At 42.6% G+C, this 23,711-nt stretch overlaps 1 protein-coding gene across 5 annotated transcripts in view; it reads left to right on the top strand.

The window, feature by feature from the left end:
• Positions 1-12,387: 12,387 nt before the first annotated feature.
• The window catches only part of ADGRB3 (adhesion G protein-coupled receptor B3), a 560,145-nt gene continuing 548,821 nt past the window's right edge, over positions 12,388-23,711 (top strand). For 2 of the 5 annotated variants that reach the window (XM_048496376.1, XM_048496350.1), the window contains exons 1-2: positions 12,392-12,547; positions 15,158-15,926. In XM_048496376.1, coding sequence (XP_048352333.1) covers positions 15,173-15,926 — 754 coding nt within the window. In that variant the 5' untranslated portion in view covers positions 12,392-12,547; positions 15,158-15,172. Of the gene's footprint in view, positions 12,548-15,157; positions 15,927-23,711 lie in introns of all 5 variants that reach the window. The other 3 variants (XM_048496384.1, XM_048496367.1, XM_048496360.1) reach the window with 2 other exon arrangements.

Raw genomic sequence — 23,711 nt, 5'->3', positions numbered from 1 at the left:
AGTACCATGATTGACTGGATCAGTTTTGTCAATTTCACATTGAGCTTGTAATCTTAACATTGAGACAGAGATATAAACTAGCTGGTCAATTGAATCAAGTTTGTCAATTTCATATTGAACTATCAATATAATGTTAGGATGGAAAGCACTAAAGCAATGTATATTAGTAGTAATGGCAATTGTTTGATTATTAGTTCAGTTCAGTTGCTCGTTTTTAAAATTACCTGAAGCCTTTTGGCATATATTGGAACCTATTAAAGAGTCTTTAATTCTACATATTACAGGAAATTATTATTTTTATTTGGCTCAATACAACATTGCAGAGAAGAGAGGAAGTGTGTAGCTCACCCATCTTGAGGGAAAGGGTGGAAGGGAGAGGAATAATAATGGATATCTAGCAAAAATAAAACACTGGCAGATTGCAATAAACACTCACCTTCCCCAAATTATGCTTTTGTTTATTTTCATCTCCAGTTTCCTTCACAGAATTCACGGTAAAATTCACACAACTAGGCCATTTTATTCTAACAAGATTCTTGTGACATAGATTAGGCTGAGAAAGATAGCCAAGATAACCAGTGAACTTTGTAGCTAATTAGAGATTTCAATCCAGGTCTTCCTGGTCTGTCGGATGGATAAAACTGCAAGTGCCACCAGGTCCCCACCATTACCGTGATTAAAGCAGATATAACAAATTACTTGGCTTTCTGTTACTATGAATGATAATTGTTATCTATTATAATTCCCATTGAATGAAATGAGACACCAGACTGCCTCAAACAGCAGGGCCAGACTGGGCAACTGAAATTACCCTGGAAATAATTTCCAGAGTGGCCCAATCCATGTTCCTGATCAGATCAAAGGTGCTTGTCCTTAGTAGATCAAAAGAGGTAATCCTAAGCAGGCATCCTTCGAATTAAATTTCATTTTAATCAGAGGTGTATCCCCAGTTTTCTGCTCTCCTTACATACGAGCCTCTAAAAATTTAACATATAATATTGATTAATTAAATTCAATAAATAAATACTCGGTATCATAGCTCCATAGCATGCATTTTAATTAAAACTTCTTTTTACCTTACTAACAAACATTTTTTCCATGTGTTTAGCAATGTCTGCAGATTGAGAATTTACTTCATACATCTGATGAAACAGATGGTCTAGTTACTGGTCTAGGGAATCAGCCCATTTTGGTCAGGGTTGTATTCCTTTTGAAAAATTAAAGGCCGTTTCCGCACGGCCTTTTTATGGCGCCCTGGAGACGGGAAAAACGCCGTCCCCAGGGAGCCATTCGCACAGGCGGCGCTGCTGCAATGCAGCAGCGCCGACCTGGCTGCCCTTCCCCTCCCCCAGGGCGGCGTCAGGCCGCCCTAAAAAACAACCCTTTAAAGGGTTGTTTTTGCCGCAACAGCGTGTTCCTGGCGGCGCGGTGCGAACCGCACCGCCGGGAACACGCTGTTTCCCTTCCCCGTCCCACTCACCTTGTCCCCGTCGTCGGCCTGCTGGCCTCTGCAGCCCCTCCCTCACTGTCCTCCGACCCCTGGAGGTCGGAGGGCAGCGTGGGTGGGGCTTCAGAGGCCAGCAGGCCGACGACGGGGACAAGGTGAGTGGGACGAGGAAGGGGGCAGGGGCGGCTCCATGCGGAGCCACCTGTTCTCCGCCGGCCTCCCCTGAGGCCACACGCACGCTTGCGTGCGAACGGCCTCTGCCCCCACGCCGGCAGAATTCTTGCTGGCGTGGGGGCGCCTCGGGGGCCGTGCGGAAATGGCCAAAGTTTATAACCCGAGGATGTTATTAGATCCATGCCCACAAAAGCTGCATATAGCCAATCTGTTTTGTTTTACAGTTCTTTTTTTAAAGTCAGACCATTTAGCTGGGGTAACTTTGTTGAGCTCTAGCCTGGATTAGCTTGATCTCATCAGATTTCAGAAGCTACGATGGGTCAGCCCTAATTAATATTTGGATGGGCACCCTCCAAGGAATTACAAAGTCATTATGCAGAGACAGGCAACGGCAAACCTCATCTATTAGTCTCTTGCTTTGAAAACTCTACTGGGTTGCCTTAAGTCAGCTGTGACTTGTTGGGATTTTACAGTCACAACTGTGATGAGCATTGAGCTGTCAGTGTATAGTATTTCTGTAAGAAAAAAATGGAAAGCAATGGGACCACTAGTTTGTACTTTGCACAAGACCCTCCAGTGTCATAATGCAGTTTTGCATCATTAGTCTGGACCCAGTACAAACCTTTAGCAGGGATCCCACATGCAGAGATAATCTTGTCCCAAACAGACATTTTAATGAGTCATGAAGTACTAACGATCTTCTATTTCTAGAATGCATTAATAGACATATCATGGTAATGGGTTTACAACTGGTTCGCTGACCTCCATGCCTCAATAAACCCTACCCATTTCTTTCCCTATTATTCTGCCATGGTGTCTTTGGTCAGCTTTGGTTTCTTTGATCAACAGGATATAGCCATGGTTATTCCAGCTCTGGTCACATTCAGATGAGACTATTACAATAGATTGTATGTGGGGCTTGTATTGAAGATTGTATATTTCCACAGAGAATTCAGAAGCCAGACCTATTGACAGGTATGAAACATCAAGAACATGTCTTTTCACTACTGGAAAGCAGTGGCGTAGTGGCTAAGAGCAGTGGCTAAGAGCAGGTGCACTCTGATCTGGAGGAACCGGGTTTGATTCCCAGCTCTGCCACTTGAGCTGTGGAGGCTTATCTAGGGAATTCAGATTAGCCTGTACACTCCCACACTGGGTGACCTTGGGCTAGTCACAGCTTCTCAGAGCTCTCTCAGCCCCACCCACCTCACAGGGTGTTTGTTGTGAGGAGGGAAGGGCAAGGAGATTGTAAACCCCTTTGAGTTTCCTACAAAAGAGAAAGGGAGGATATAAATCCAAACTACTCCTCCTCCTCCTCTCTTCTTCTTCTTCTTCTTCTTCTTCTTCTACTACTACTACTACTACTGAAGAACTACACTAGATGTCTGTTTGTTTTGGGACACTGTTCCAAGTGCCAGTTCTTACTGATGAAGCTCTTTATAGTCTGAAAACAAGGTATTTAAAGACCATCTAGCTTTAAATATATGAGCTTTTATGACAATTCAGATAAACTGCAGGGGGCCCTACCTTGGAAAATTAGATAAATGAATAATAGCCCAAGACACTTCTTCCCTTCAACTTTCAGGAACTACATTTTTCATCATTAGTTTTCCTTATTAGAATATTTGTTTCAACCTAACCCCCCCCCTTTGTCTAATAGATTTATAATTTTATTTAAGGTACTTTAAAACAACAACTGTGTTTTAGTTTCAGATACTGTGATATTTGTGAGATTAATAAAAACAAAAAACTTCTGTTTTCTTATGTGTAAATTTGACTAAGATATTCCATGCCATTTTATTCTTAAATGCAAAGGTCAAATTTAGAATAACTTATCAATATCAGAAAAAGTATCCTAGAATCTTCCAGGCTTATCTTCCCAGAATCTTCTGGAATTCCTCTAAATCAGGGGTAGGGAACCTGCGGCTCGAGAGCCACATGCGGCTCTTCTGCCCTTGCACTGTGGCTCCACGAGCCGAGCCACGCCGCGGGCTTCCCCTCTCGCCTGCCCCATTGGAGCGGGATGGGTGCTTTCCTGGTGGCCAGTGAGGCCGAGCTGCCGGCTTCATCCTTGCCCGCCCTGCAGGCAGCAGGGCGGGCACATCCATGCGCTTCTCAGAATGAGTGGAGTAAAAGGTTAAAAAAACCCTATATATATAGTGTTATCTTTATTTTAAATGTCAAAAATTATTTGCGGCTCCAAGTGTTTTCTTTGCCCGTGGAAGAGTCCAAATGACTCTTTGAGTGTTAAAGGTTCCCTACCCCTGCTCTAAATCAATGGTTCTCAACCTTCCTAATGCCGCGACCCTTTAATACAGTTTCTCATGTTGTGGTGACCCCCAACCATAAAACTGGTATATATAAAATATAAAAAGACCTTTTTTCGATGGTCTTAGGCGACCCCTGTGAAAGGGTCCCCAGGTTGAGAGCCACTGCTCTACATCATAGATTGTTCTACTCTTCACTTCTCTTCCTTTGTTTTTCTTGTCTGTCCACAGATCTTGCCCTTCTAGGTGCAGTTAAATCCCTTTCTGTTTTTTTTTAATTTTACTAATTTTTGTACATTTTTGTATATTAATTAATGGTCAATTAATGGCCCAATTTGGTGGGGTAGGGGGGTGAAGGGAGTTGTGGAGGCAACAGGTGGATTTGCCCTCCCCAGGTGGGCAGCCATTGTGGCTTTCCACAATAGCCAGACATAGCGCAGAGCACCACATCAGCATTCCTACACCCCTGCCATCTCTGCAGGCATAGAAGGAGCATTCCCAGGGGTGGAGTTGACTATAGTCAGCTTCCACCCCTGCTTTGCCTCCTGAAACACCCTTTTGGGTGACATAAGCACACTGAGCCCAATGAAGACCTTTTTGGGCACACTGGGCCCAATGAAGATGCTCTGAAGATGCCAGCCACAGATGCAGGCGAAATGTCAGGAGAGAATGCTGCTAGAACACGGCCATACAGCCCGGAAACCACACAGCACCCTGAAGACCTTTTTGTCAGCAGGAAGTATTTTGCCTCCCCGTGTCACCGAGAAGCCCTCTGGAGGTGTCAGGGTGGAGTCACAGGGTTATGGATTGTCATTTTATATAACTGGATTGCCAATTTACCAGTATATAAATTCAAAATACCGTAGAAAATTTATAGACATAAAAACCAATAGAACGAAACAAAGAAAAGAAATAAGACAACAGATTTCTGGCAAGTTTTTGGATTAGCCAGAACAGAACTCTACTGGAGAATTCTTTTTTAAAAAAATTGTTGTAGTTGTGGCTGCACCAATAATTTGTGTTGACATTCCTCCTGTTTGCTAAAATACCGCTTTGTGTATGTTGCCCATCTGTTTTATGTTTTTACAATCAGTATTATCACAACTCACATGCTTTTGTTAGCTACTTTGTATGGGGAGCATTCCTATGAAAAAACAGGATTAAAGTGCTTTAATGAATAAATCATGAAATAAACATATATTATTGATCTAAAACCTACTGTATCAGCAGAAGGTATCTATGTAAACAGAAATATAAAATTAAAAGGGAGCACTAAAATGACAATATCTTACCATCATTTCACACTTATACTGCTAGCTTCCTTTTCTTTTCCTTCTCATCCTTTGCTCAAAGGTTTAACTTTTTCCCCAATGATTCTAAAGCCATTAAATATAAGCAAAGTAAAACTTCTATTATGAAGTCTGGAAACAAGTAATTCTGAAGGTGAGAAACCTGATGCTCTGTTCTGCTCAGTCTTGGCTGTTGAACATGGATGTAGGCAAAGGGTAGAATCCCAAGGATCAAGGAAAATAGTTAATCAGCTGGTTAACACTTTGCATTTAATCTGTTTACCACTGGAAGTCAGTGCAGTCCTTGGAGGAAAAATCTTGCTCGGCAGCTGTTTATTCCTAACAGCAGATGTAATTTACAACTTTATACTTCGATAGAGTATCTAGTAAAGAAGAGTGATAGATGTTCTTCTCTTATTTCCATGGGTCAAACATGGTTATGATCAGTAATTTAACTGATCAGAATTCAGACAGTATGTAATTGCAACAATAAAATCCAAACCTTTATAATTATAAAAAAAAATTGGCTTGTATGCTGCCCAGAATGTTAATACATCTTCACCCAATGTTCTTTCTATCAGCAAAAAATGCATCCTGCAGCTAGCCAAATGAACTTTAAAGTGAGTGACGCTGCCAGATTCAGTAAAGCCCTCCCTAAATGTTCTGTTCCCTTGGTAAGATTTAGCAGAGGTAAGAGAGCTGCACAATAATTCCCACGCTAGGTGAGTGCTATTTGTTAAAAGGCAATGTACCTTCCTCCCTTTAATTATAATGCACTTTCCCCCAAACCAGTAAAAAAAACCCTGGCAGGTAAATAGCTCAGCTCACAAAAATGGAAAGCGGACAGAAACAACAGCGGAGAAGCCAGAGAGACAGAAACAGCTCGCTTGTTCAAGGATGCCAAGCTTCATCAAAAAAACAGCTAACTTTAAAGAGATAATAACACATATCTGTTTTTCCCCCACCACTGCTGTTTTTCACTATCTCTGGCTGTGTTGTTTTTATTTCTTTGCCTGTCCTTGTAAAAAGCAGCATAAACTAAACAGGCTGGAGCATTACCCAGGCCGGGGGGGGGGGGGGGGGAGGGGGGGGGAAAGATTCTAAGCAAATTATAGCTGGCCAAATACCCATTTATATCAATGGCTATATCTGCATAGTCATTGAAAACAAATTGGGAATAGAAAGCTAATTGGAGAATAGAAAGCATGAGGCAAGTACTAATGGATTTTTATACAGTCATCAAAGCTGTGCTACAGAGAAAAGGGAAAGCAGAGTACTGTTAACTGAGCAACAGGGAACCATATTGTGTTGTACAACTCAGTAGATCTAGGAGACTGTTAAAAGCAGAAATGGGAATGATAGGAGACAATTTCATTCAAAAAAAGAAACTGACAAGGGGAAGGACATAGCAAATTGATGTAACAGTACAAAATGGAGCAACAAGTATCTGTCCTTTAGTAACAATCAGCACCGTGAAATACAGAAGATAGTACCAGAAGGATGAGAGCCAGCTTGGTGTAGTGGTTAAGACTGACGGAACTCTATAGAGAACTGGATTTGTTTTCCTGTTCCCCCACATGAAACCTGCTTAGTGACCTTAGGCTTATCACAGTTTCTTTAGAACTCCTTGTAGAGGCAGGTATTGGCAAAAGACCTCTGAATGTCTGCCTTGAAAACCCCTTGGAGTCACCATAAGCTGGTCTCAACTTGACGGCACTTTACACATACTACACACCAGAAGAATAGCAATTATTCAAGGATTAATTTTTGTGTGTATCATCCTACTAATGCTAATGCAGTCATTTTGAGCAGGGCCCAATTGCAACAATGAATTGTTATTTTCCAGCCTGGTGCAACAGAGAGAAAATTGGATATAGACAAGGGACATCTGTGATCAATTCTCCATTTAGCCATGAAGCACAATGTGTAGCTTTGGGCTATGTATCAGCCTAGCCATTGTTGTTAATAGTGTGCTGTAGAGATTATTAGAATGTTGGGTTAGGATCCGGGATATTCAGGGTCCCCACTTTGCAGTAGAAGCTCACACGGGGACTTTGGAACAGTCACTCTCTTTCAGCTTAACCTGCCTCACAGGTGATTGTAGTCAGGATAAAATGGAAGAAAGAAGAATGCTATGGATCTCTTTGCCATTGGAAAGGAAAGCATAGTATAAATACCAAAATAAATGAGGATAAAACTGTGGGGAAACCCTAGACTAGAATGAAAGAGAGATCAAAATGTAACTAATTAATATGTACATTCCCATTACGGATCAAAAGCAGGACCATTTCAATGTTGACTCCTTGCTTTTGGAACACCTTCTCTGTGGAGGCTCACCTTCTTTGCTATCCCTTAGGTTCCAGGCCAACACATTTCTTTTTACCCAGGCTTGTGTCTGAGGAGTTGGATCTTTTAAAACTTTTTAATGGATGTTTCTAGTCTGATGATGGCTTTGTGGATATTCTAGGCTGCATAATGTTGCTTTATTTTGTTTTTATGGAGAGCCTGTGCGGTGTAGTGGTTAAGAGCAGCTGAATTCTAATCTGGAGACCAATTTGTTTGATTCCCCAATCCTCCACCTGAGTGGCAGAGGCATATCTGGTGAACCAGATGTCTTTCCACACTCCTACATTCCTGCTGGGTGACCTTGGGCTAGTCACAGTTCTTCAGAACTCTCTCACCCCCACCTACCTCACAAGGTGTCTGTTGTGGGGAGAGGAAGGGAAAGGAGTTTGGAAGCCACCTTGAGTCTCTTTACAAGAGAGAAAGGTGGGGTATAAATCCAAACTCTTCATCTTCTTTTATGTCCCTGACTTGTTTTTGTATTGATTCTTTTAGTATTGATAATTTATCTGTTTTTGGTGTGTTGTTGTTGTATTGCTTTCTTTCTCAGTTGCCTCAAGCAGGTCTCTAGAGCAGCAGCATATACCTCTCTGTCCCATGAGAATAGGGTTTATATCTTTAGATTTTGTGATCTGTGCATTATGTTTATTCTACCTGTTTTCAGTAGGGGATGTGGTGCTTCACAGTTTTCACTGCTTTCAGATGGGGACAACTATTTTGCTTTCATTGCTGCTGCAAATGTGAAGAGTTTCCTAGTAGCAACATATAGAGAATTCACTCCTTACAACCTGGGTGAGGGTCCAGTAGTAGGTACCATAATTACCAGAAATGAAGATGACCCTGAGTGCAAACAGTTCTCCTTGTTAGTACACATACTGTACATAATAAATATAACTTGTATACAAATTTCAGTCCCTTTTTTTTCAAACAGAAAAAGTTTGCCAGTGGCCGGATGTGTGTATCTGAGCGTGCAAGGGGGAATGGGGAGGAAATGGTGTCAGATGTGATAAGGAAGTGTGGAAATCCTTACCTTTTCATCCATACAGATCCAAAACCTCTTTTGAGTATGATCATACCTGAAACATTGTACAAAAGCTAGTTTTAGAATGCACACAGTAAAGTTGGGGAAATGCAGAAGGTGAATATTGGATGATAATGTTGAGAGAAAGCCAGGGGGCGGGTGGGGGTGGAGTGGGACACAGTTTTGGGGAAATGCAGAGTGAGAGCTCTGTATGGAAGCAAACACTGAAAGATGTGATAGCAGAAACATAATGTTCTGTTCTACACTGAGCAGGAGTAGAAGCTGGACATTTTGATGCTTTCTCTGCTACTGCTGCCATCATTCCCTTTGCATCTAGGGACTGCTTCTGGTCATTTCATTCACTCAGCTTTCCTAGGATATCCACTGGGCAAAGTCCAATTTACGTCTAATTCTCAAGTTTGAAAACTAGAAGTTAATGTTTAATTGTTGAAATATTTTTGAATTTTTAATTCTGATATGAATTTTAGCATATTTTTATGGTGTGGCCATCTCCCCTAACAGTTGTGTCTTGAGTATATCAGTGTGTATTAACTAACTCTCCCGGACATGGGGTGTCCCTGGGCTTCCATTTCACCTCATCCAATCAAATCATAATCAGGCCAGACAACCAGTACTTGAGCAAACTCATCAACAGCATTTGACCGACTCCCTCAAATTCTCATCATTCACACCTTTCCTTATCCCATCATCTCTCCATCAAACCATTCGATAATTCTCTGGTTCCTTGCAGCCTTTTAAAACAGTGTCGTCCCGTCATTTCCATGGTTGAGTTCATGCATTTCTTCTCTACTTTCCATTAACAGTTATTCAAAATAATTTTACTGGTGCCTTATTCTGCATAACTAGCTCCCTGCAATTTCATTCATTCCCAACACACACTCTTGTTATCCTCATCATTACTCTAACCTTCCCAGGGTTTTTTGTTCCCAAAGTCACTCCTCAATGTCCCTTTTTGTTCCCAAAGTCTCCCCTCAATTTCCTGATGTCACCCTACTTGACATTCCTACTTACTGTGATCTCCTCTTTTGTCTTCTATCTCCCCACCACCCCATTCACCTTTCTTTTTTTATTGGCTCCCCGTCCTTTTACCCACACCTGATAGCTGTTTTAAGGCCATCGTCTCCCTGGCCATTCAGCTTGATTCCCATGTTCTCCTTGTCATCATGCCCCACTCACTGTTCCTCAATAGTCCTTGCTTTCTCTTTTAGCTCACCTTGACACATTCCTACCAGTGCTCCATCCTGCTTCCCAAGGCAGCTTCTCTTGAATGACTGCCCTGGTTCTCCATGGGCCAGTTATTATTCAGAGGTTCTCTGGACACCTCTGTTCAATGGCCTTGGATATTATGCTGCCTCCATAGCCATAGCACCTTGCTGTTCTCTCGGGTTCTGTCATCATTCTGTTTTAAATACTGTCCTATGCTTGTCGTTCTGCCACAGAATGGCTATTGTCATTCCACTTACTTTGCAGGAGCCCTTTTTGGCTGCCTTTGTCTGTCATGCCACTGTGTTAGTTTGTTGTCTATTTATTTTGTTCTCCTCGATTACAACACCTTAATCCCGACATCATTCCGCACCACCCTGCAAATCTGCACACCATCTCACCTCAATTCTTTTCTAGAGATTGCATTTCCACTGTCGTTAACAAAATTGTTTCCAGGTCAGAGAGTCTAATTTGGGTTTGGAGTCTGCCATTAGCTTTTGGACACTGCCACTGCTTTCTTGGTATGCATTTCCCTTAAGACTTTTCAGCATGATCATGTATGAATATAAACTGAACTGAACAATATGCATTCTGCCCCCACACCCCAGAATAGTCTTTGTTACTTTATTCATTGTCTTCCCTTGCATTTTTCTGCGTGCTCTCTCTCTCTCACACACACACAAACACACACCCCTCTTTTTCCTCCAGGTTCCTTGAATCCTACTGAGATCCCCATGGCTCAGTTACAGCTGACCTGCGTTCCCTTTTTTCTTCTGCAGTGCATTTCTGATGCATTTTTAAAAGCCCATTCATGTCTACTGTCATTCAGTTGCGTTCCATTTGCTTTCAGGGATCACTCCAGACGGGCTAAATATGACTTTCAATGACCATTCAGGTTTGTTTTTTTTGTCACTGGGTTGAAAATGTCCAAGCGAAAAACGCGACGATGTTAAAACCATATGACTGCATACTCGCGGCCATCAGGCAACCCCTATCGGAATAAAGGAAGGGAAGCAGTCGAAGCTCCTGTCACCGCGAACAGAACGAAAGGAAACAGTGCGAAATTCTCTTTTCTCAAATCTTCCCCGCCCCCCGCCCCCCCCACACCCTGCCGTCGACGTTAACTTGGGAGGAGGGCAGAGGCAGAGAAACGGCAGAAATCACAGGCTTCCGGAATCACTGTCTAATGCCAACTGATTCCATATCTCCAGCCATGAAAATGCAGCCACGATCCTAACCAGAGCCCCCAGGTTTTAGGGAAAGAACAGAGAAAGTGTGAATTGAAGCCTCGCCGAGGAAACTGCCATTGATCCCGACAGTGGAAGGCGGCACTTTGAAAGCGGAGCGGCTGCGATGTTTTCCCTCGGAGCGCCCGATCATTTAAATCTGCATGGCGGTGGCGAAGTGACAGCTCTCGGGGCTGCGACACAGGGCTTTACGCTTTGAAAAGCCAAGGCGGGAGCCGAGGGGAGGGGGCGATCCTGTCGCGCGCGCCCCCTTTTCCTGCCCAGACCTCCGAGTTTCGCTCTCAGCAGCCAGCCCCGGCGGTGGGAACCGAAGCTGGGAAAACCTCCCAGACGCGGCAAAAGGCCGAGGAGTTGTCGGGAGGGGAAGACGTGCTTAGGATTGAGCAGCTGTGACGTGCAACAGCGCACCGCGGCGGGCCCGCTTGCCGGAGTCCGGGGGGAAGCCTGCCTCGCACGCACGCACGCACGCCCCGCGGGGAAAGGCGCGCGGAGCGGAGCCGGTGGAGTCGGCGCTGCTTGCTCGGGCGAAGGCGGGAGAACAGCCCGGGGAGAGCCGCACGCGCGCGCACCGCAGAGCGCAGCGCTCCCGCCACGAGAGAGAGAGAGAGCGCAGGAGAGCGGGGCGTTCTCGCTCGGTTTCTTCCTCCTCGCTCCTCTTCCTCGCTCCCTCACGCACGCACGCACACACACACACAGACACACACACACACACCTCCTGGAGAAGGAAGGCAGGGAGGCAGCGCACAGGCGCATACTGGAGCGCCCGCACAGCTTCGTTCTCCCTCACGCGCACTCTCTCTCTCACACACACACACCATACACACACACACACGGAGTCGCTCTTCCCGCGCTCTCCCACCGCCTCCCCGTTCTCTCTCTCGCCTCCTTCCCAGCCCCTTGGAGCGGCTGTTCGGCATCCTCGGCCAAGGAGCTACCTCGGCTTCGGGTCTCCCCCTTCCTCCCCTCCTCCTCGGTCGGGGTCTTTCTCTCAGTTCCCCGCCAGCTCGGGGGAGGGAGGAGGAAGAGGAGGCGGCTGAGGGAAAAGAGCCCCGGCAGACTGGCAACCACCGTCCGGAGCCAAAGCCCGCCAACAGGGCTGCAGGAGGGCAGCCGGATTCCGGGGGAGTTCGCCTTCGTGCTCGTCCTTGTCGCCTTCTCTCTCTCTCGCTCGCTCTGTTGTCGGACTTGATTTCCAAGTTTTAAAAAGAGGAAGAAAATCTGTGCTGTGACAAGTCCCATTTTTGCCCCTTCCCTTCTTCCGTGGTTTAGGCTTTTTTGCTTTTCCCTTTACGCCTGGTTGGATTTTGTGGATCTGGAAACCATCCTTGGGTCGTGCCGAGGTCCCCCCCTTCTGCGGTTTAATCCTCACCCCCCCCCCTTCCCGGTATCTGCCTTGGTTTTTGAAGGCGAGAGGAGGAAAATGGGCAACGGCGCTTCCGCCAGAAGGGGACTCTCTCCGTGCCTGATTTCGGGACAGGTGCCTGTGGTGCTGGGATCTTCTTAGAGGAATAGCCTGCCTGCTTTCGGAGTGGAAGGTAAGGCTTCTTCCGGGGGGGGGGGCGGGGGCGGGAGGGCATTGCATGCAGGATGGCGGGGAAGAAGGCTCCGCTAGTGCTGGGTGGAAAGTAAGAGAGAGAGAGGCGGAAGACCGGCAGGATCCCTGCAGCCAAGTGCTGCCCCGACTCTCCAAAAGTTGGAGAAGTCCCCTTGGCCAGGAGGCAAGCGGTTGCCACCCAAACCACCCAGGGAGCCTTCCCAGACCAGGGAGGTTTGTGCACAGTCGGGAGAATGTGACTGCCGGGGGAAGAAGGGGAGATCCTGAGGTTAATTCGAAGTTTAAAGGAAGTATTCAGTTCTGGAGCAGATCAGTGGAGTGATGGCGCCGTCTAGGTTCGATTAAACTACAGTGTCACCTAGAAGGGGCGGAGGGGGGGGGGAGAGACGTTGGGGGAAAAGCAGGTGGAAAGACTGAGCTTCCAGTGGGCAAAGCGTAAATGTTTAGGGACCAGCCTTTTAAACAGACTCCCCCCTCCCCCCAAATGCTCTCTTGGAGCCTCTTCCTTCTGAAATGAGTGACAACTTCTAATAATTGGCATTTTGCTGTGTTGCAACCCCAAAGTACTCTCTCTTGCTTGATCCAGTGTGGCCCAAAGTGTGCCTTATGGAGGATTGTCTCGTGTTCAGATGAGCCAAAAATGCTGCCCCCTTTGCCACATTTCTTAATGGAAAGCAGTCTAGCACTGCAGATGTTTGTATTTTTATTTTACTGGGCTATCTTTCCTTCCCCCCTGTTCACACACTCCATTTCTCATATTTTATTCTCATCTTAAAACAAGCGAACAGACTGCCTTCAAATAGTGAAACTGATTCCCTTTCACTGATGGAATCCTTAATTTAGAGCCTACATGTCACATTGTCTTTCAACCACTAGACCCTCCTGAATAATACTGCGCAGAGCTGCAATGCCTGCAAAGTGCTCCAGTGACATTTGTAAAGCTTAGGTGATTATTTGCAGGTTTTCCAAAATCAAGTTTATCACTTCTCACTTGAATTGCCCTGCAGGCTGTTTTTGCAAAGAAGCCATTTGTTATTTCTTGTGTCACCAAAGAGAAAAATCTAATTATTTAGGTGTCTCCAGTAGGAGCTGTTTCCCACAATCATACTTCTTCTCTTCTCCAAATCTCTCATTAAAGCCACAGATTTAAAGAGAATAAGAGCTGATAACTGTTTTCCCTTCTCTACATTTAGAGCGTGCCATTTATAATCTGGGAAGTGCAAAATCTCTTTGAGGGAACTCTGTCCTCAGATTGTTCAGCATTACGCAATTGGGGGTGGGAGATGCCATGTCATTCAAAGGAGAGATGAAAGAGAGACAGAGAGAAGGACTTCTGTCCAGAACTCAGTAACTCTTCAAATATGTGTCTGTAAACAGTGCCAACTAAAGAGTTAATAAATATTAAACACGCCTCACTTATGTCAAGATATTTATGAAGAGTCTAAAGATGAATAAGGGTGAAGAAACTTCTCATAGATGTTAATGCTGAATGTATGTGTGATATTATAAAAAAGATACTTTCTGGATATAAATACAGGCAAAATTCATATCCTTTTCTTCTACTGCTGTTTTGAGAAAGCAAATATAACTGGAGCTGTTAGTGCAGAGAGAATTAATGCCGTTGCTGTATTTGTGATGGAACTGGTAAATAGAAAAGGAGGTAATCTCTTTAATCAACCAACACAGCTGCAAAACAAGATTAACAGTAATGAAAGGCAAGGGACAGTCAAAAGACCTAATCCAAGTCCATATTCAGAGGGTTGTCCAAGCACAACAACACTGTCTTTGGCCACATGTATTATAGATCGTCTTCATGTGTCCCAAGGGGCTGGATCATGCAGAAATTGTAGTGTTCAAAAAATTGTGAATATCACGATGGTTAACATCAAAAAGTTCTAGCTGTGTAACTAACCATATGTTCCCCGAGATATTACTTCCAACATTTTAATAAATTGTCCAGTCTTCTGTATATCATCCCAGATTTTTTAAAAAAGGAATCTTAGTATATCCAGGTATCTGTGCAATGGCCTGCGGCCACATGGGAAATAATGTCCTGTCCATAGCAAAAAGCAATTTTGTCATTTTTTTCAATAATGAGTGTAACTTATCAGAATTATTTTTTAAACTAACAGAAAAGATGTAGCAGAATAACAGTTGTTCCTGGTTTTTTCTTTAAAATGAAAATTGTTTTATGTATAGAAAGTTTCTTAGTTTAAAAGTAAAACAAATTTTCTGTTGTGAACACAGATAAAGACCACTGGGTTTTTCCTTTAATTACTCATTAAAAAGTAGTGCTTATATCAGCTGAACAAGAGGGGACATTCCAATTAATAATGTAACAAATGTTATTTTTTTAATAAAAAATTGGAATATGGAGAATTTGACCGATTGGCCACATGGTGGCACTGTTCACACAGCAGCCAAATTTTTCTTGTGAGATATATATATATATATATATTTAAAAGAAATTACCTGACATTTGGGGGGAAATCTATCTGAAATCTTGAAAACATCTGGCAGAAATACTGGAAGGAGTTTGATTTTCATTGTGTGCAGAATTCGACCTGCATTTTTCTTTCCTTTCCTGCAGGCCAAATGACATAGGATGAAGGCTGTTCGTAATTTGCTGATTTATATATTTTCCACCTATCTACTGGTTATGTTTGGATTTAATGCCGCCCAAGACTTCTGGTGTTCAACGCTGGTGAAAGGGGTCATTTATGGATCATATTCTGTAAACGAAATGTTTCCCAAAAACTTTACAAACTGCACTTGGACACTGGAAAATCCAGATCCGACCAAATATAGTATTTACCTGAAATTTTCCAAAAAGGACTTCAGCTGCTCTAACTTTTCTCTCTTGGCTTATCAGTTTGATCATTTTTCACATGAAAAAATTAAGGATCTCTTAAAGAATAATCATTCTATAATGCAGCTCTGCGATTCCAAGAATGCTTTTGTATTTCTGCAGTATGATAAGAATTTCGTTCAGATACGCCGGGTCTACCCCTTCGATTTCATAGGATTATACAAAAAGCAAGATGAGCAGAAATCTTTCTTTGAATTTTTAGTGTTGAACAAGGTGAGCCCAAGCCAATTTGGTTGCCATGTATTATGCACTTGGCTGGAGAGCTGCTTGAAATCTGAGAATGGGAGAACCGAGTCTTGTGGGATCATGTATACAAAATGCACGTGCCCTCAGCACTTGGGAGAGTGGGGGGGAGATGACCATTCCCTGGTGTTGCTCAATAATGTAGTACTGCCCCTCAATGAGCAGACAGAAGGCTGTCTCACCCAGGAGCTGCAAACCACCCAGGTCTGCAACCTTTCAAGGGAAGCCAAGCGACCACCGAAGGAAGGTAGGTACTCTTTAATAGTTATTTATTGTCCCAAAGTCCTATCTTGCTTTTAATTTCTCTGATCTCTCTCTCTATATATATATATATGTATTTGTGTGTAAATGATGGTTTGAGTTGCACTCCACACCAGATGCCCGCATCAAAGGATTTCTGAAGGTCTGCCGACTGTCACCCTCTAAACAATTTCCAGAAGGAAGGATTTAATTTTTTGTATTTAATCTGATACAAGTTTTTTTTTTAAAAAAATCTCTGTTGGAAAATTTCCTCCTATTTCCCTGTGAACTTCAGTTTTTGTTCACAACCTTGCTTATGTTAATTCTAGTAGGATGGAAACCAAGTTACTATCTCACTCTTGTTCTTACTGCAACCACCCAGCTACCATATGTTTATTCATGTGTCGTCCTGTTGCTTTGGCTTTGCAAGGAAGATATTTCCAAAGGCATGTGGGTAACCTGAACAAAGTTCTACACATTCAAAGTGCTCAGAATGCCAGAGGTTGAGGGCGAAGGACAATCTTGATTACATTCAAGTGAGTAGCTTAAAAATACCTTGGGTTTAACAGAGTTGAGCAGAGTTAGGTGTTGCCACTGGCAATGCTGGTGCCAGGGTATGACTGCAAGGTACGTAATCTTATTGCAACTGTAGGCATGAACCGTGCCGTGCCTGGATACCTTATGGCTATTATTACCTGGATACTGTTATTGCTATCATTTTCCAGATACTATTATTGCTACCTTGAGTTCCATGATGGAAGAAAGGTGGGGAAGAAATGTAAGCAATACATTAGACTAGCTTTGCCTCAAAAAATGATGAAAATAATAAAATGTGAGATCTATTCTGTGGTATGCTTAAATGAGAGAAAATCTGTCACACATCTTTGCTGATTTTGTGAAAGGGGATATCTGTTAACCCTAAGTTGTATTTTAGCATGTGTGGTACATGTATGTGGGCATGTGCACACACATAGGAGACATTCATTAAGTTCATCTTGTCCATGGAGAAACAGCCCTAGGAGACTTTCTCCCCACACAACACACAGGCAATAAAAGTTCCATAAGAGGTGATGGGTTCAAAGTGAAATAACCATGCAGAGGTTGGAGGTTGTTTTTTTAATAACGTTATTAAGAAACAACAACAATAAAGCAGCCTGTGTGCTGTGCCAGGTCTTGATGCTAAGGGTCAGGTATGTCTAGGTGTCACCTGTCTCTGATGATCATAAAGATTAATTCAGACTCTTCTTTCCCTATGCCTCCCCATCTTCCTGTAGACACATCGAAAGGAAGAAACAGCAGATGTAGGAAAATGTTAGCCAAATAACCACCTGGACTTCAAAGAAGTGTTAGGGAAATAAAAATAGAGGTGTTAAAATATAGAAACGTTATAGTTCAGAGATGCAAAGTGTTAAATGTACTGAAGTATGGAAAAATATGATCTAATACCTAGATGTGTGTTACCTAATACGGTTAAGAAAGTGTGCATATGAGGAGGCTGGTTGTTTCCTGTGAAATTATATAAATTTGGTATAGAACTAGGGAGTGGGTGTCTGTGCGCGTGTGTTAGAAAAAGAAAGACTTTAGGAGAGAGGATTTGCCCCCTATCTAAGCATAGCTCTCTATGCTGAAGGATATTGCATTTTAATGCAGGAAATGTTTTCTCTCTCCCTGTTTCTACATGGTCACAAAGCTCTCTGTCTATGGGGAGGCAGAGCCAAGCTGCCGGTCTCCCTAATAGAAGTTGCCTTTGTAAAGGAATGCAAAATTGACACGTTGTTCTGTGAGGATTTTCTTTAAGGGCAGCCAAGGCTGAGTGGTGTGGGAGAAGAAAAGCCGAAGCTGCTTTAACGGCTGAGCTGCCAAAGATACTCCTAAGGGATGGGGGCGGGGGAAAAAGTATTGCAGCTACTGAGGCTAAAGGAGGACTAAGATTAGTGGCCTCTTGTGGGGGGGGGGGGTGCAGGTGGAAAAGGGGATGCAGGGTAAAGTAGTACAGGAGCAAGCCTTTTGTTGGCTTTCTGTGGGTCAGTGTTTCTCCAAATACAGGCTGCAGCTGGGGAGGAGGGCTGCAAAGTGATTTTAAATTACTCAAACACTTGTTTCTTGTAAAGATCCCGTAGAAGCTCTTATAACGGCAGGGATGGTATTTAACATCATTTAAAGCTAATTAATGTCCCTTAAAATAAGAAATCCCCCCCTCCCCCAAATTGTGATGCTTGAAGCTGACTATTAAGACAATTAAACAGCAGAAAGTGTCGGAGAGACATGGGAAACTATCAGCATTTGAAGGCTGTAATTGTTTTTGGGAATAGTTGCGGACTTTAACCCATTCCTGATGATGATGGGAGAAACCACATTCTTTCTTCTACCCACTTCACTCCCCAAAGACCAGTTTTTATAGAAAAGCAGCAGCTGGCAGGCCAGTTTTCTGATAACTCATTTGGAGGAGGGTGGGTGGGTTTGCAGAGAGCTTGCTGGTTATGCTTGTGATGAATGCATTAAGATAGTCTTGGGATTGATGGAAAGTGTGACAAATGGCTGCCAGGGTTCTTTGATGACTCATAATAAAGATTAAATGGAAGACACTGTAAATACAGGTTTAAATTTTCCTCTTCTGGTGCTGGGATTTCATGATTTAGAGGGGAATTCATGAGAGTGGTAGATTACTGTGCTACCTTCTTGCACCTTATACTTCAAGAGTTCATCAAGTTACATTCCTGAATTGAGACGTGTATCCTATGGAGCAGTGCATGAGTCCCCGTGATGATTCAGCTGTCTCATTTGGGGATAAGAGCAAGGGAGATTCCTTCAATGCAACACATGTTTCTTAATGTAGAAGATATCTGGCAATCTTTATGTTCCTGTACCTGAAGTTATACTCAAGAATAAGGTTGCCAACTGGAAAGGAAGAAAAATAAGGCTAATGAGTGGAAATGGATCAAACTATTATTAAAGAGACAGTTAAAAGGATCAGAAGTGGCACACTATGTTCTCTTTCTCTTTGAAAAGTGTTCTAGATTCGTCTGACAGTAAACTGGGGTTTATCATACCCACAGAGCTTCAGATGGAACAGCCGTTAAGTAAATACAGAGCCTATGCAGTATAGGCATTTATAGTGTCATTTTTTAGCTGCTATATTTATAGAACAATAACATTTTATTTGCAAAAGAGCTGTCATTCCTCTTGTTATACATGCTTCTTTCAGTATCCACCCCAGATAAAGCCACAGGATACTTAGGGAATGAAGATGTGTGTGGGCGACAATTAGGTTTGCAGAAAACATGTTTCTACCTATTTTTCTTTTTTATGTAGGTGGGAATTGTGACTCAGTGCTTGTCACAATGCACCTAGTAGAATTCAGAACTAGTGAAAAATAAATTTTTATTGTTGTTTTAAAACATGGCAGTCCTAGAGTTTGGAGAAAAATATATTTCTATTTTATGTTTTACTCATACTAAGTCTATTCGTTATTAGTAATATTATGACATTATCAAATGTTTAGGGCCATATTGGGTAGAAAGTTGGGATAAAATATTTTAAATAAATAAATATGATAGTATTTTAATATAAAAAACAAAGCTTCCACTTTCTTTTACTAGAATACAAAATACATATTCCTATTTCTTTCGCTAGGGGTGTGGTGCCAGGTTTTTGTTTTTAAAGTATGCTTGACTTTTATTGTTGTGGTCATTATGCAGAAGTTGTGCTATACTTAATCATCAGCTAAGCATTTTTTACAGCAATCTTCAAGTTTATATACTATTTAACTACAGTTTTCTGAGAAATTTGAGAACTGTATGATAGAGCAGATATATATGGATTGTACCATTGAAATGTAGTAATTTTATAGATTATATGTATATGAACTACCATCAGTTACCTCTGGCTTTCTCTTTGGTCTGTGACACATAATATGAGTATGAAAATAATGCAAAATTCACATAGTTACATCAGAGGAAAAGGTTTGTTTTGTTTATGTAGGAACCCAAGCAGAAATTGTGTAGTTGACATGATGAATATATCAGACCTATATGCAGCAAAGCTGTGATGGATTAGGCTGTATAATGGTTAATTTTAAAAGATGCAGTTCAGCCAGAGTAGGAGCACCAAGTGTTAACCAGAACGCCACTTGATTGGCCAGCTGAAATGCAGTAGCTAGGAGCCACAGATTGGGTGTGCTGGCTGATATAGAAGCAGGAAAATCCTGTCAGAAAGACTGGGGAGAAGAGGGGAGATTTTGAACAGAGGGAGAACGGCGAGAAGCCAGTATTCTCAAAGAGATCTCAGACTGAGAGGAAAGAGCATTGTTTTCCTCAGAGGTTAGGAGGCCTGGTGGTGGAGGAAAACAAGAGGGAAGCTTATCTCACGGAAATGCCTGTGCATGTGTGAAACTATATGTGAAGTTATCTGGAAACTGAAAAAGCCATGTTTAAGTAAAGCTATATTCTTGTAATTGAAACAGCAATTTAAGCGAACCTGCATTTGTTCTGTAACCTCTAAGAAATATCTGCCGAAAGAAACCAGAAATGCTTAAGTATCTCTTTGAAACAACATGAGAAGAAAAGTTTGTAAAGTAAAATCTAGCTTTGTTTTATCTTTCAAAAGCCTCTCTAAGTTCAATTGTTACCTCTAATTTGGTGGCAGCATATACAATATTATTATTTTCTTTCTGATACTACTAAATATAGAACATATACTGCATTGTATAGTTGAGCTAATCAAGATGACTCCCAAATATTTTCCTCTCTGCCTCTTGTTATTAATTTTTGCAAATTAACATGTATCTCCAAACATATCAAAGAACTCTACAGTTTTGAGTATGTAAAAGCCACTGAGCATAAATGGTGAGGCAATTGCCTGCTTAAGGCCTGGTCACATGACAGGTCTTCAGAGAAAATGTAAACAAGTATAGTTGTGTGTGTGCGCAAAATGATATACATTTTACTTAAATCTGAGTTTAAGAGAAAGGTCCAACAAGCTTAGGGTTTATTTAGTATTGTTTCAGCTTAATTTAATAATTAATTCATTCATTTATGTAAGAGTTGATGTAAGGTTTGATGTAATGTAAGGTTGTTGTAATGTAAGGTTGATGTAATGTAAGGATTTTGCATAACTGCTAACAGTTGTCAAGCCCAAAGAGATTGTTTTACATACTTCACTTTACCTCACAATTCCCTGTCAGAGGAAGTCAATCAAAACTAACTAAAGCAGGTGTACTATTTACACATATACAATAATATTAAATGTTAATATTAAATGTGGGTAACCAAAACTTTGGAACTCCCTCCATGGGGAAATTAGTCTGTCTCCCTCTATGTGCAATTATACCCTTTCACCCAATTTTTATACTGACCATCTCTTGTAACAGACATTGAGTTGAGGACAAAGGGTTGGATCCAGTGGCAATTTCTTGTGACAGAAGGGATTTCCATCAGACAAATAGGGCTTTTCACCTCTTCTTCTGCATCCTGAAATACTCCACCAAATACTCCACCAGAAATTCATTACAGGAACAAATCCATTGGAATCAGTCCATGAACCTACTTCCCAAATGTTGCCTCTGGAGGACAGGAATTCCTAGAAACAGCATGAGATGACTCAGAGATCTACACTGGAAGGGAAGAATCAGAAATCAATTACTGGATCTAACCCATTAGTTCTCTTCTGAGGAGCGTATTTTCCATACTTCCCTTTTTCCCATGGAAAAAGGCTTCCATTTAGCAGAAGGTACCCTTTCCTCCCTTTATTCTACCATTGCACTAGTGCCTCAAGGGGGGTCTGAGGGACCGTTCCCCTGTCTTGGACCTCTGAGAAGGCGTCCCTCCTCCTCCCTCTCCTGTGTAGTGTATTTCAATAACCACTACTCACCAACTTGTCACCAACTTGTCCCTGTTTCAGGACCTACTCCAGGACTCCTTGTTCAGGAATCCTTGCTCCAACTGTTACCCTCAGGGACTCCCTGTTTCAGGAATCCTTGTTAAAGGTCTGAGCACTGAAGAATTGGCTCTAAAAGTTGTCGAGTCTTCAATCCCAATGCTGAGCTTCAGAATGAACAGCGGCCCTGTCCGCCTAAAGGAGGCGGGGCCGCCCACAGAGAGACTGTCCAAACCAGAGCTAGATCAAGATTAATTCCCCGTAAGGGCCACCAATTGTTAGGGACTGGGCTCAGCCCCGCCCTCAGAGCTAAGGCTCTCTCCGGTTACTCACAAATAACCATCCATAAGCTTCTTCAGTGTTCAGAGTTTTATTGTTTCAATTCTGCGCAGAAGAGGGGACTCTCCTCTGTTAGCAACAGGGAGGAGGTTCGAAGCGCTGCCGCCTGTGCAACATAATTTATAGTTACAAAAACATACCTCCCCGCTTCTTGCTCATTGGGTTGAGTCAAGTAAACGTACAGACTTGGTCATCTTATCCCACCTCTTCTGCTAACCCTTATCTATTTGTGAATTCCTTGCTAGCTCCCTTATCTCTACTAACAAGCTTCAAAGGAGGAGATATGACAGTCAAGCCATTAATCTCTCCTTCTGTTCCAGTTAGTACTGTTCAGGTGGGATATGATCTCAGAGCAGGTGTGCTTTATCCCAATTAGCCAACAAACTTTAAGACTTCTATCTGCTGTCCAGGTCACTATGCTCCCTTCTTTCCACTAAGAGGTCCCGTGTCAGGCTGCCCCATGAGTTTCATTTCTCCATGACCTTTAACTCACCTCTCCCACATTCTTCCGTGTTTACCTAACTTTCAGCAATTCTAAGCCCCATCAGGGACATTAGCTAAGATGATTTTATATATAACGTGCTTCACTCTTTGTGCAGGGTAACTTTTAAGGCTACCTATATGTGTATATATATATATATATATGGCTTAAAACACTGTGAACTATATATGTGTACATATCAAGAGGATATCTGTTACCATCCACAAGACTTTGAAGAAATTGAGGAAGAAGGTAATCCAGATCTCTTTAACATCAATCCCGGGTGGATCTGAAGACACAGTGAACTTCTTGGAGGATTTTACAGTTTGTGGTGATCTGGAGAACTGGGCTGGCTTTGAAGCCCTGTAAGATCTTGTGGGTCCAACAATGATGAATTATTCAAGAGCAGCTTGTCCTGGGCTCATTCCGCACACGCAGAATAATGCACTTTCAAACTGCTTTCAGTGCTCTTTGAAGCTGTGCAGAATAGCAAAATCCACTTGCAAACAATTGTGAAAGTGGTTTGAAAATGCATTATTTTGCGTGTGCGGAAGGGGCCCTGGAGTTTTGGGATATCTGCAAAGGACAACTACACAGGTTGGTGTGCTCCTGCATGGAGGATATCCAATGATCATTCACTCCAACTGCAGTTTAGTAATTTTAATCCCTACCTCTTTTTTACTGACTAGCTAGGTTGGCCAAATTTTGTGAGGGACATTTATCTCCTTGCAAATGTTCTTTAAGTTATCAGCTGGAAGTTTTAGTGTAGTGTGTTATTTTTAGTGATGGTTTGTGGGAGTGAGAGTGGGAGTGGAATAGATCTGTATTTGAAATTGTTAGTTGTGCTTAATGTGTTAGGACTGTTAGATTTGTATGCTGCACTGATGTGGGTGAGTGATCTACATAGGGTTGAAAATGCATGTTACTTGCATATGAGAGACTGGCACTGGTTCGGGGAGCCTAGTGGTTAGGGGCATAGGTGGTATGGCGATGGGAGACGATGGGAGAAGATAGTATAAAGGAAGAAGTTGAAGATATGGTTATGCTAGGCCTGCTTCCAACTTCTGCCCCTTTTCAAGGCACAGTGGTGGTTAGGCT

This window comes from Sphaerodactylus townsendi, linkage group LG01 (genome assembly GCF_021028975.2).
Source record: "Sphaerodactylus townsendi isolate TG3544 linkage group LG01, MPM_Stown_v2.3, whole genome shotgun sequence".
NCBI lineage: Eukaryota > Metazoa > Chordata > Lepidosauria > Squamata > Sphaerodactylidae > Sphaerodactylus > Sphaerodactylus townsendi.
This window is presented reverse-complemented; position numbering and strand designations above follow the sequence as displayed.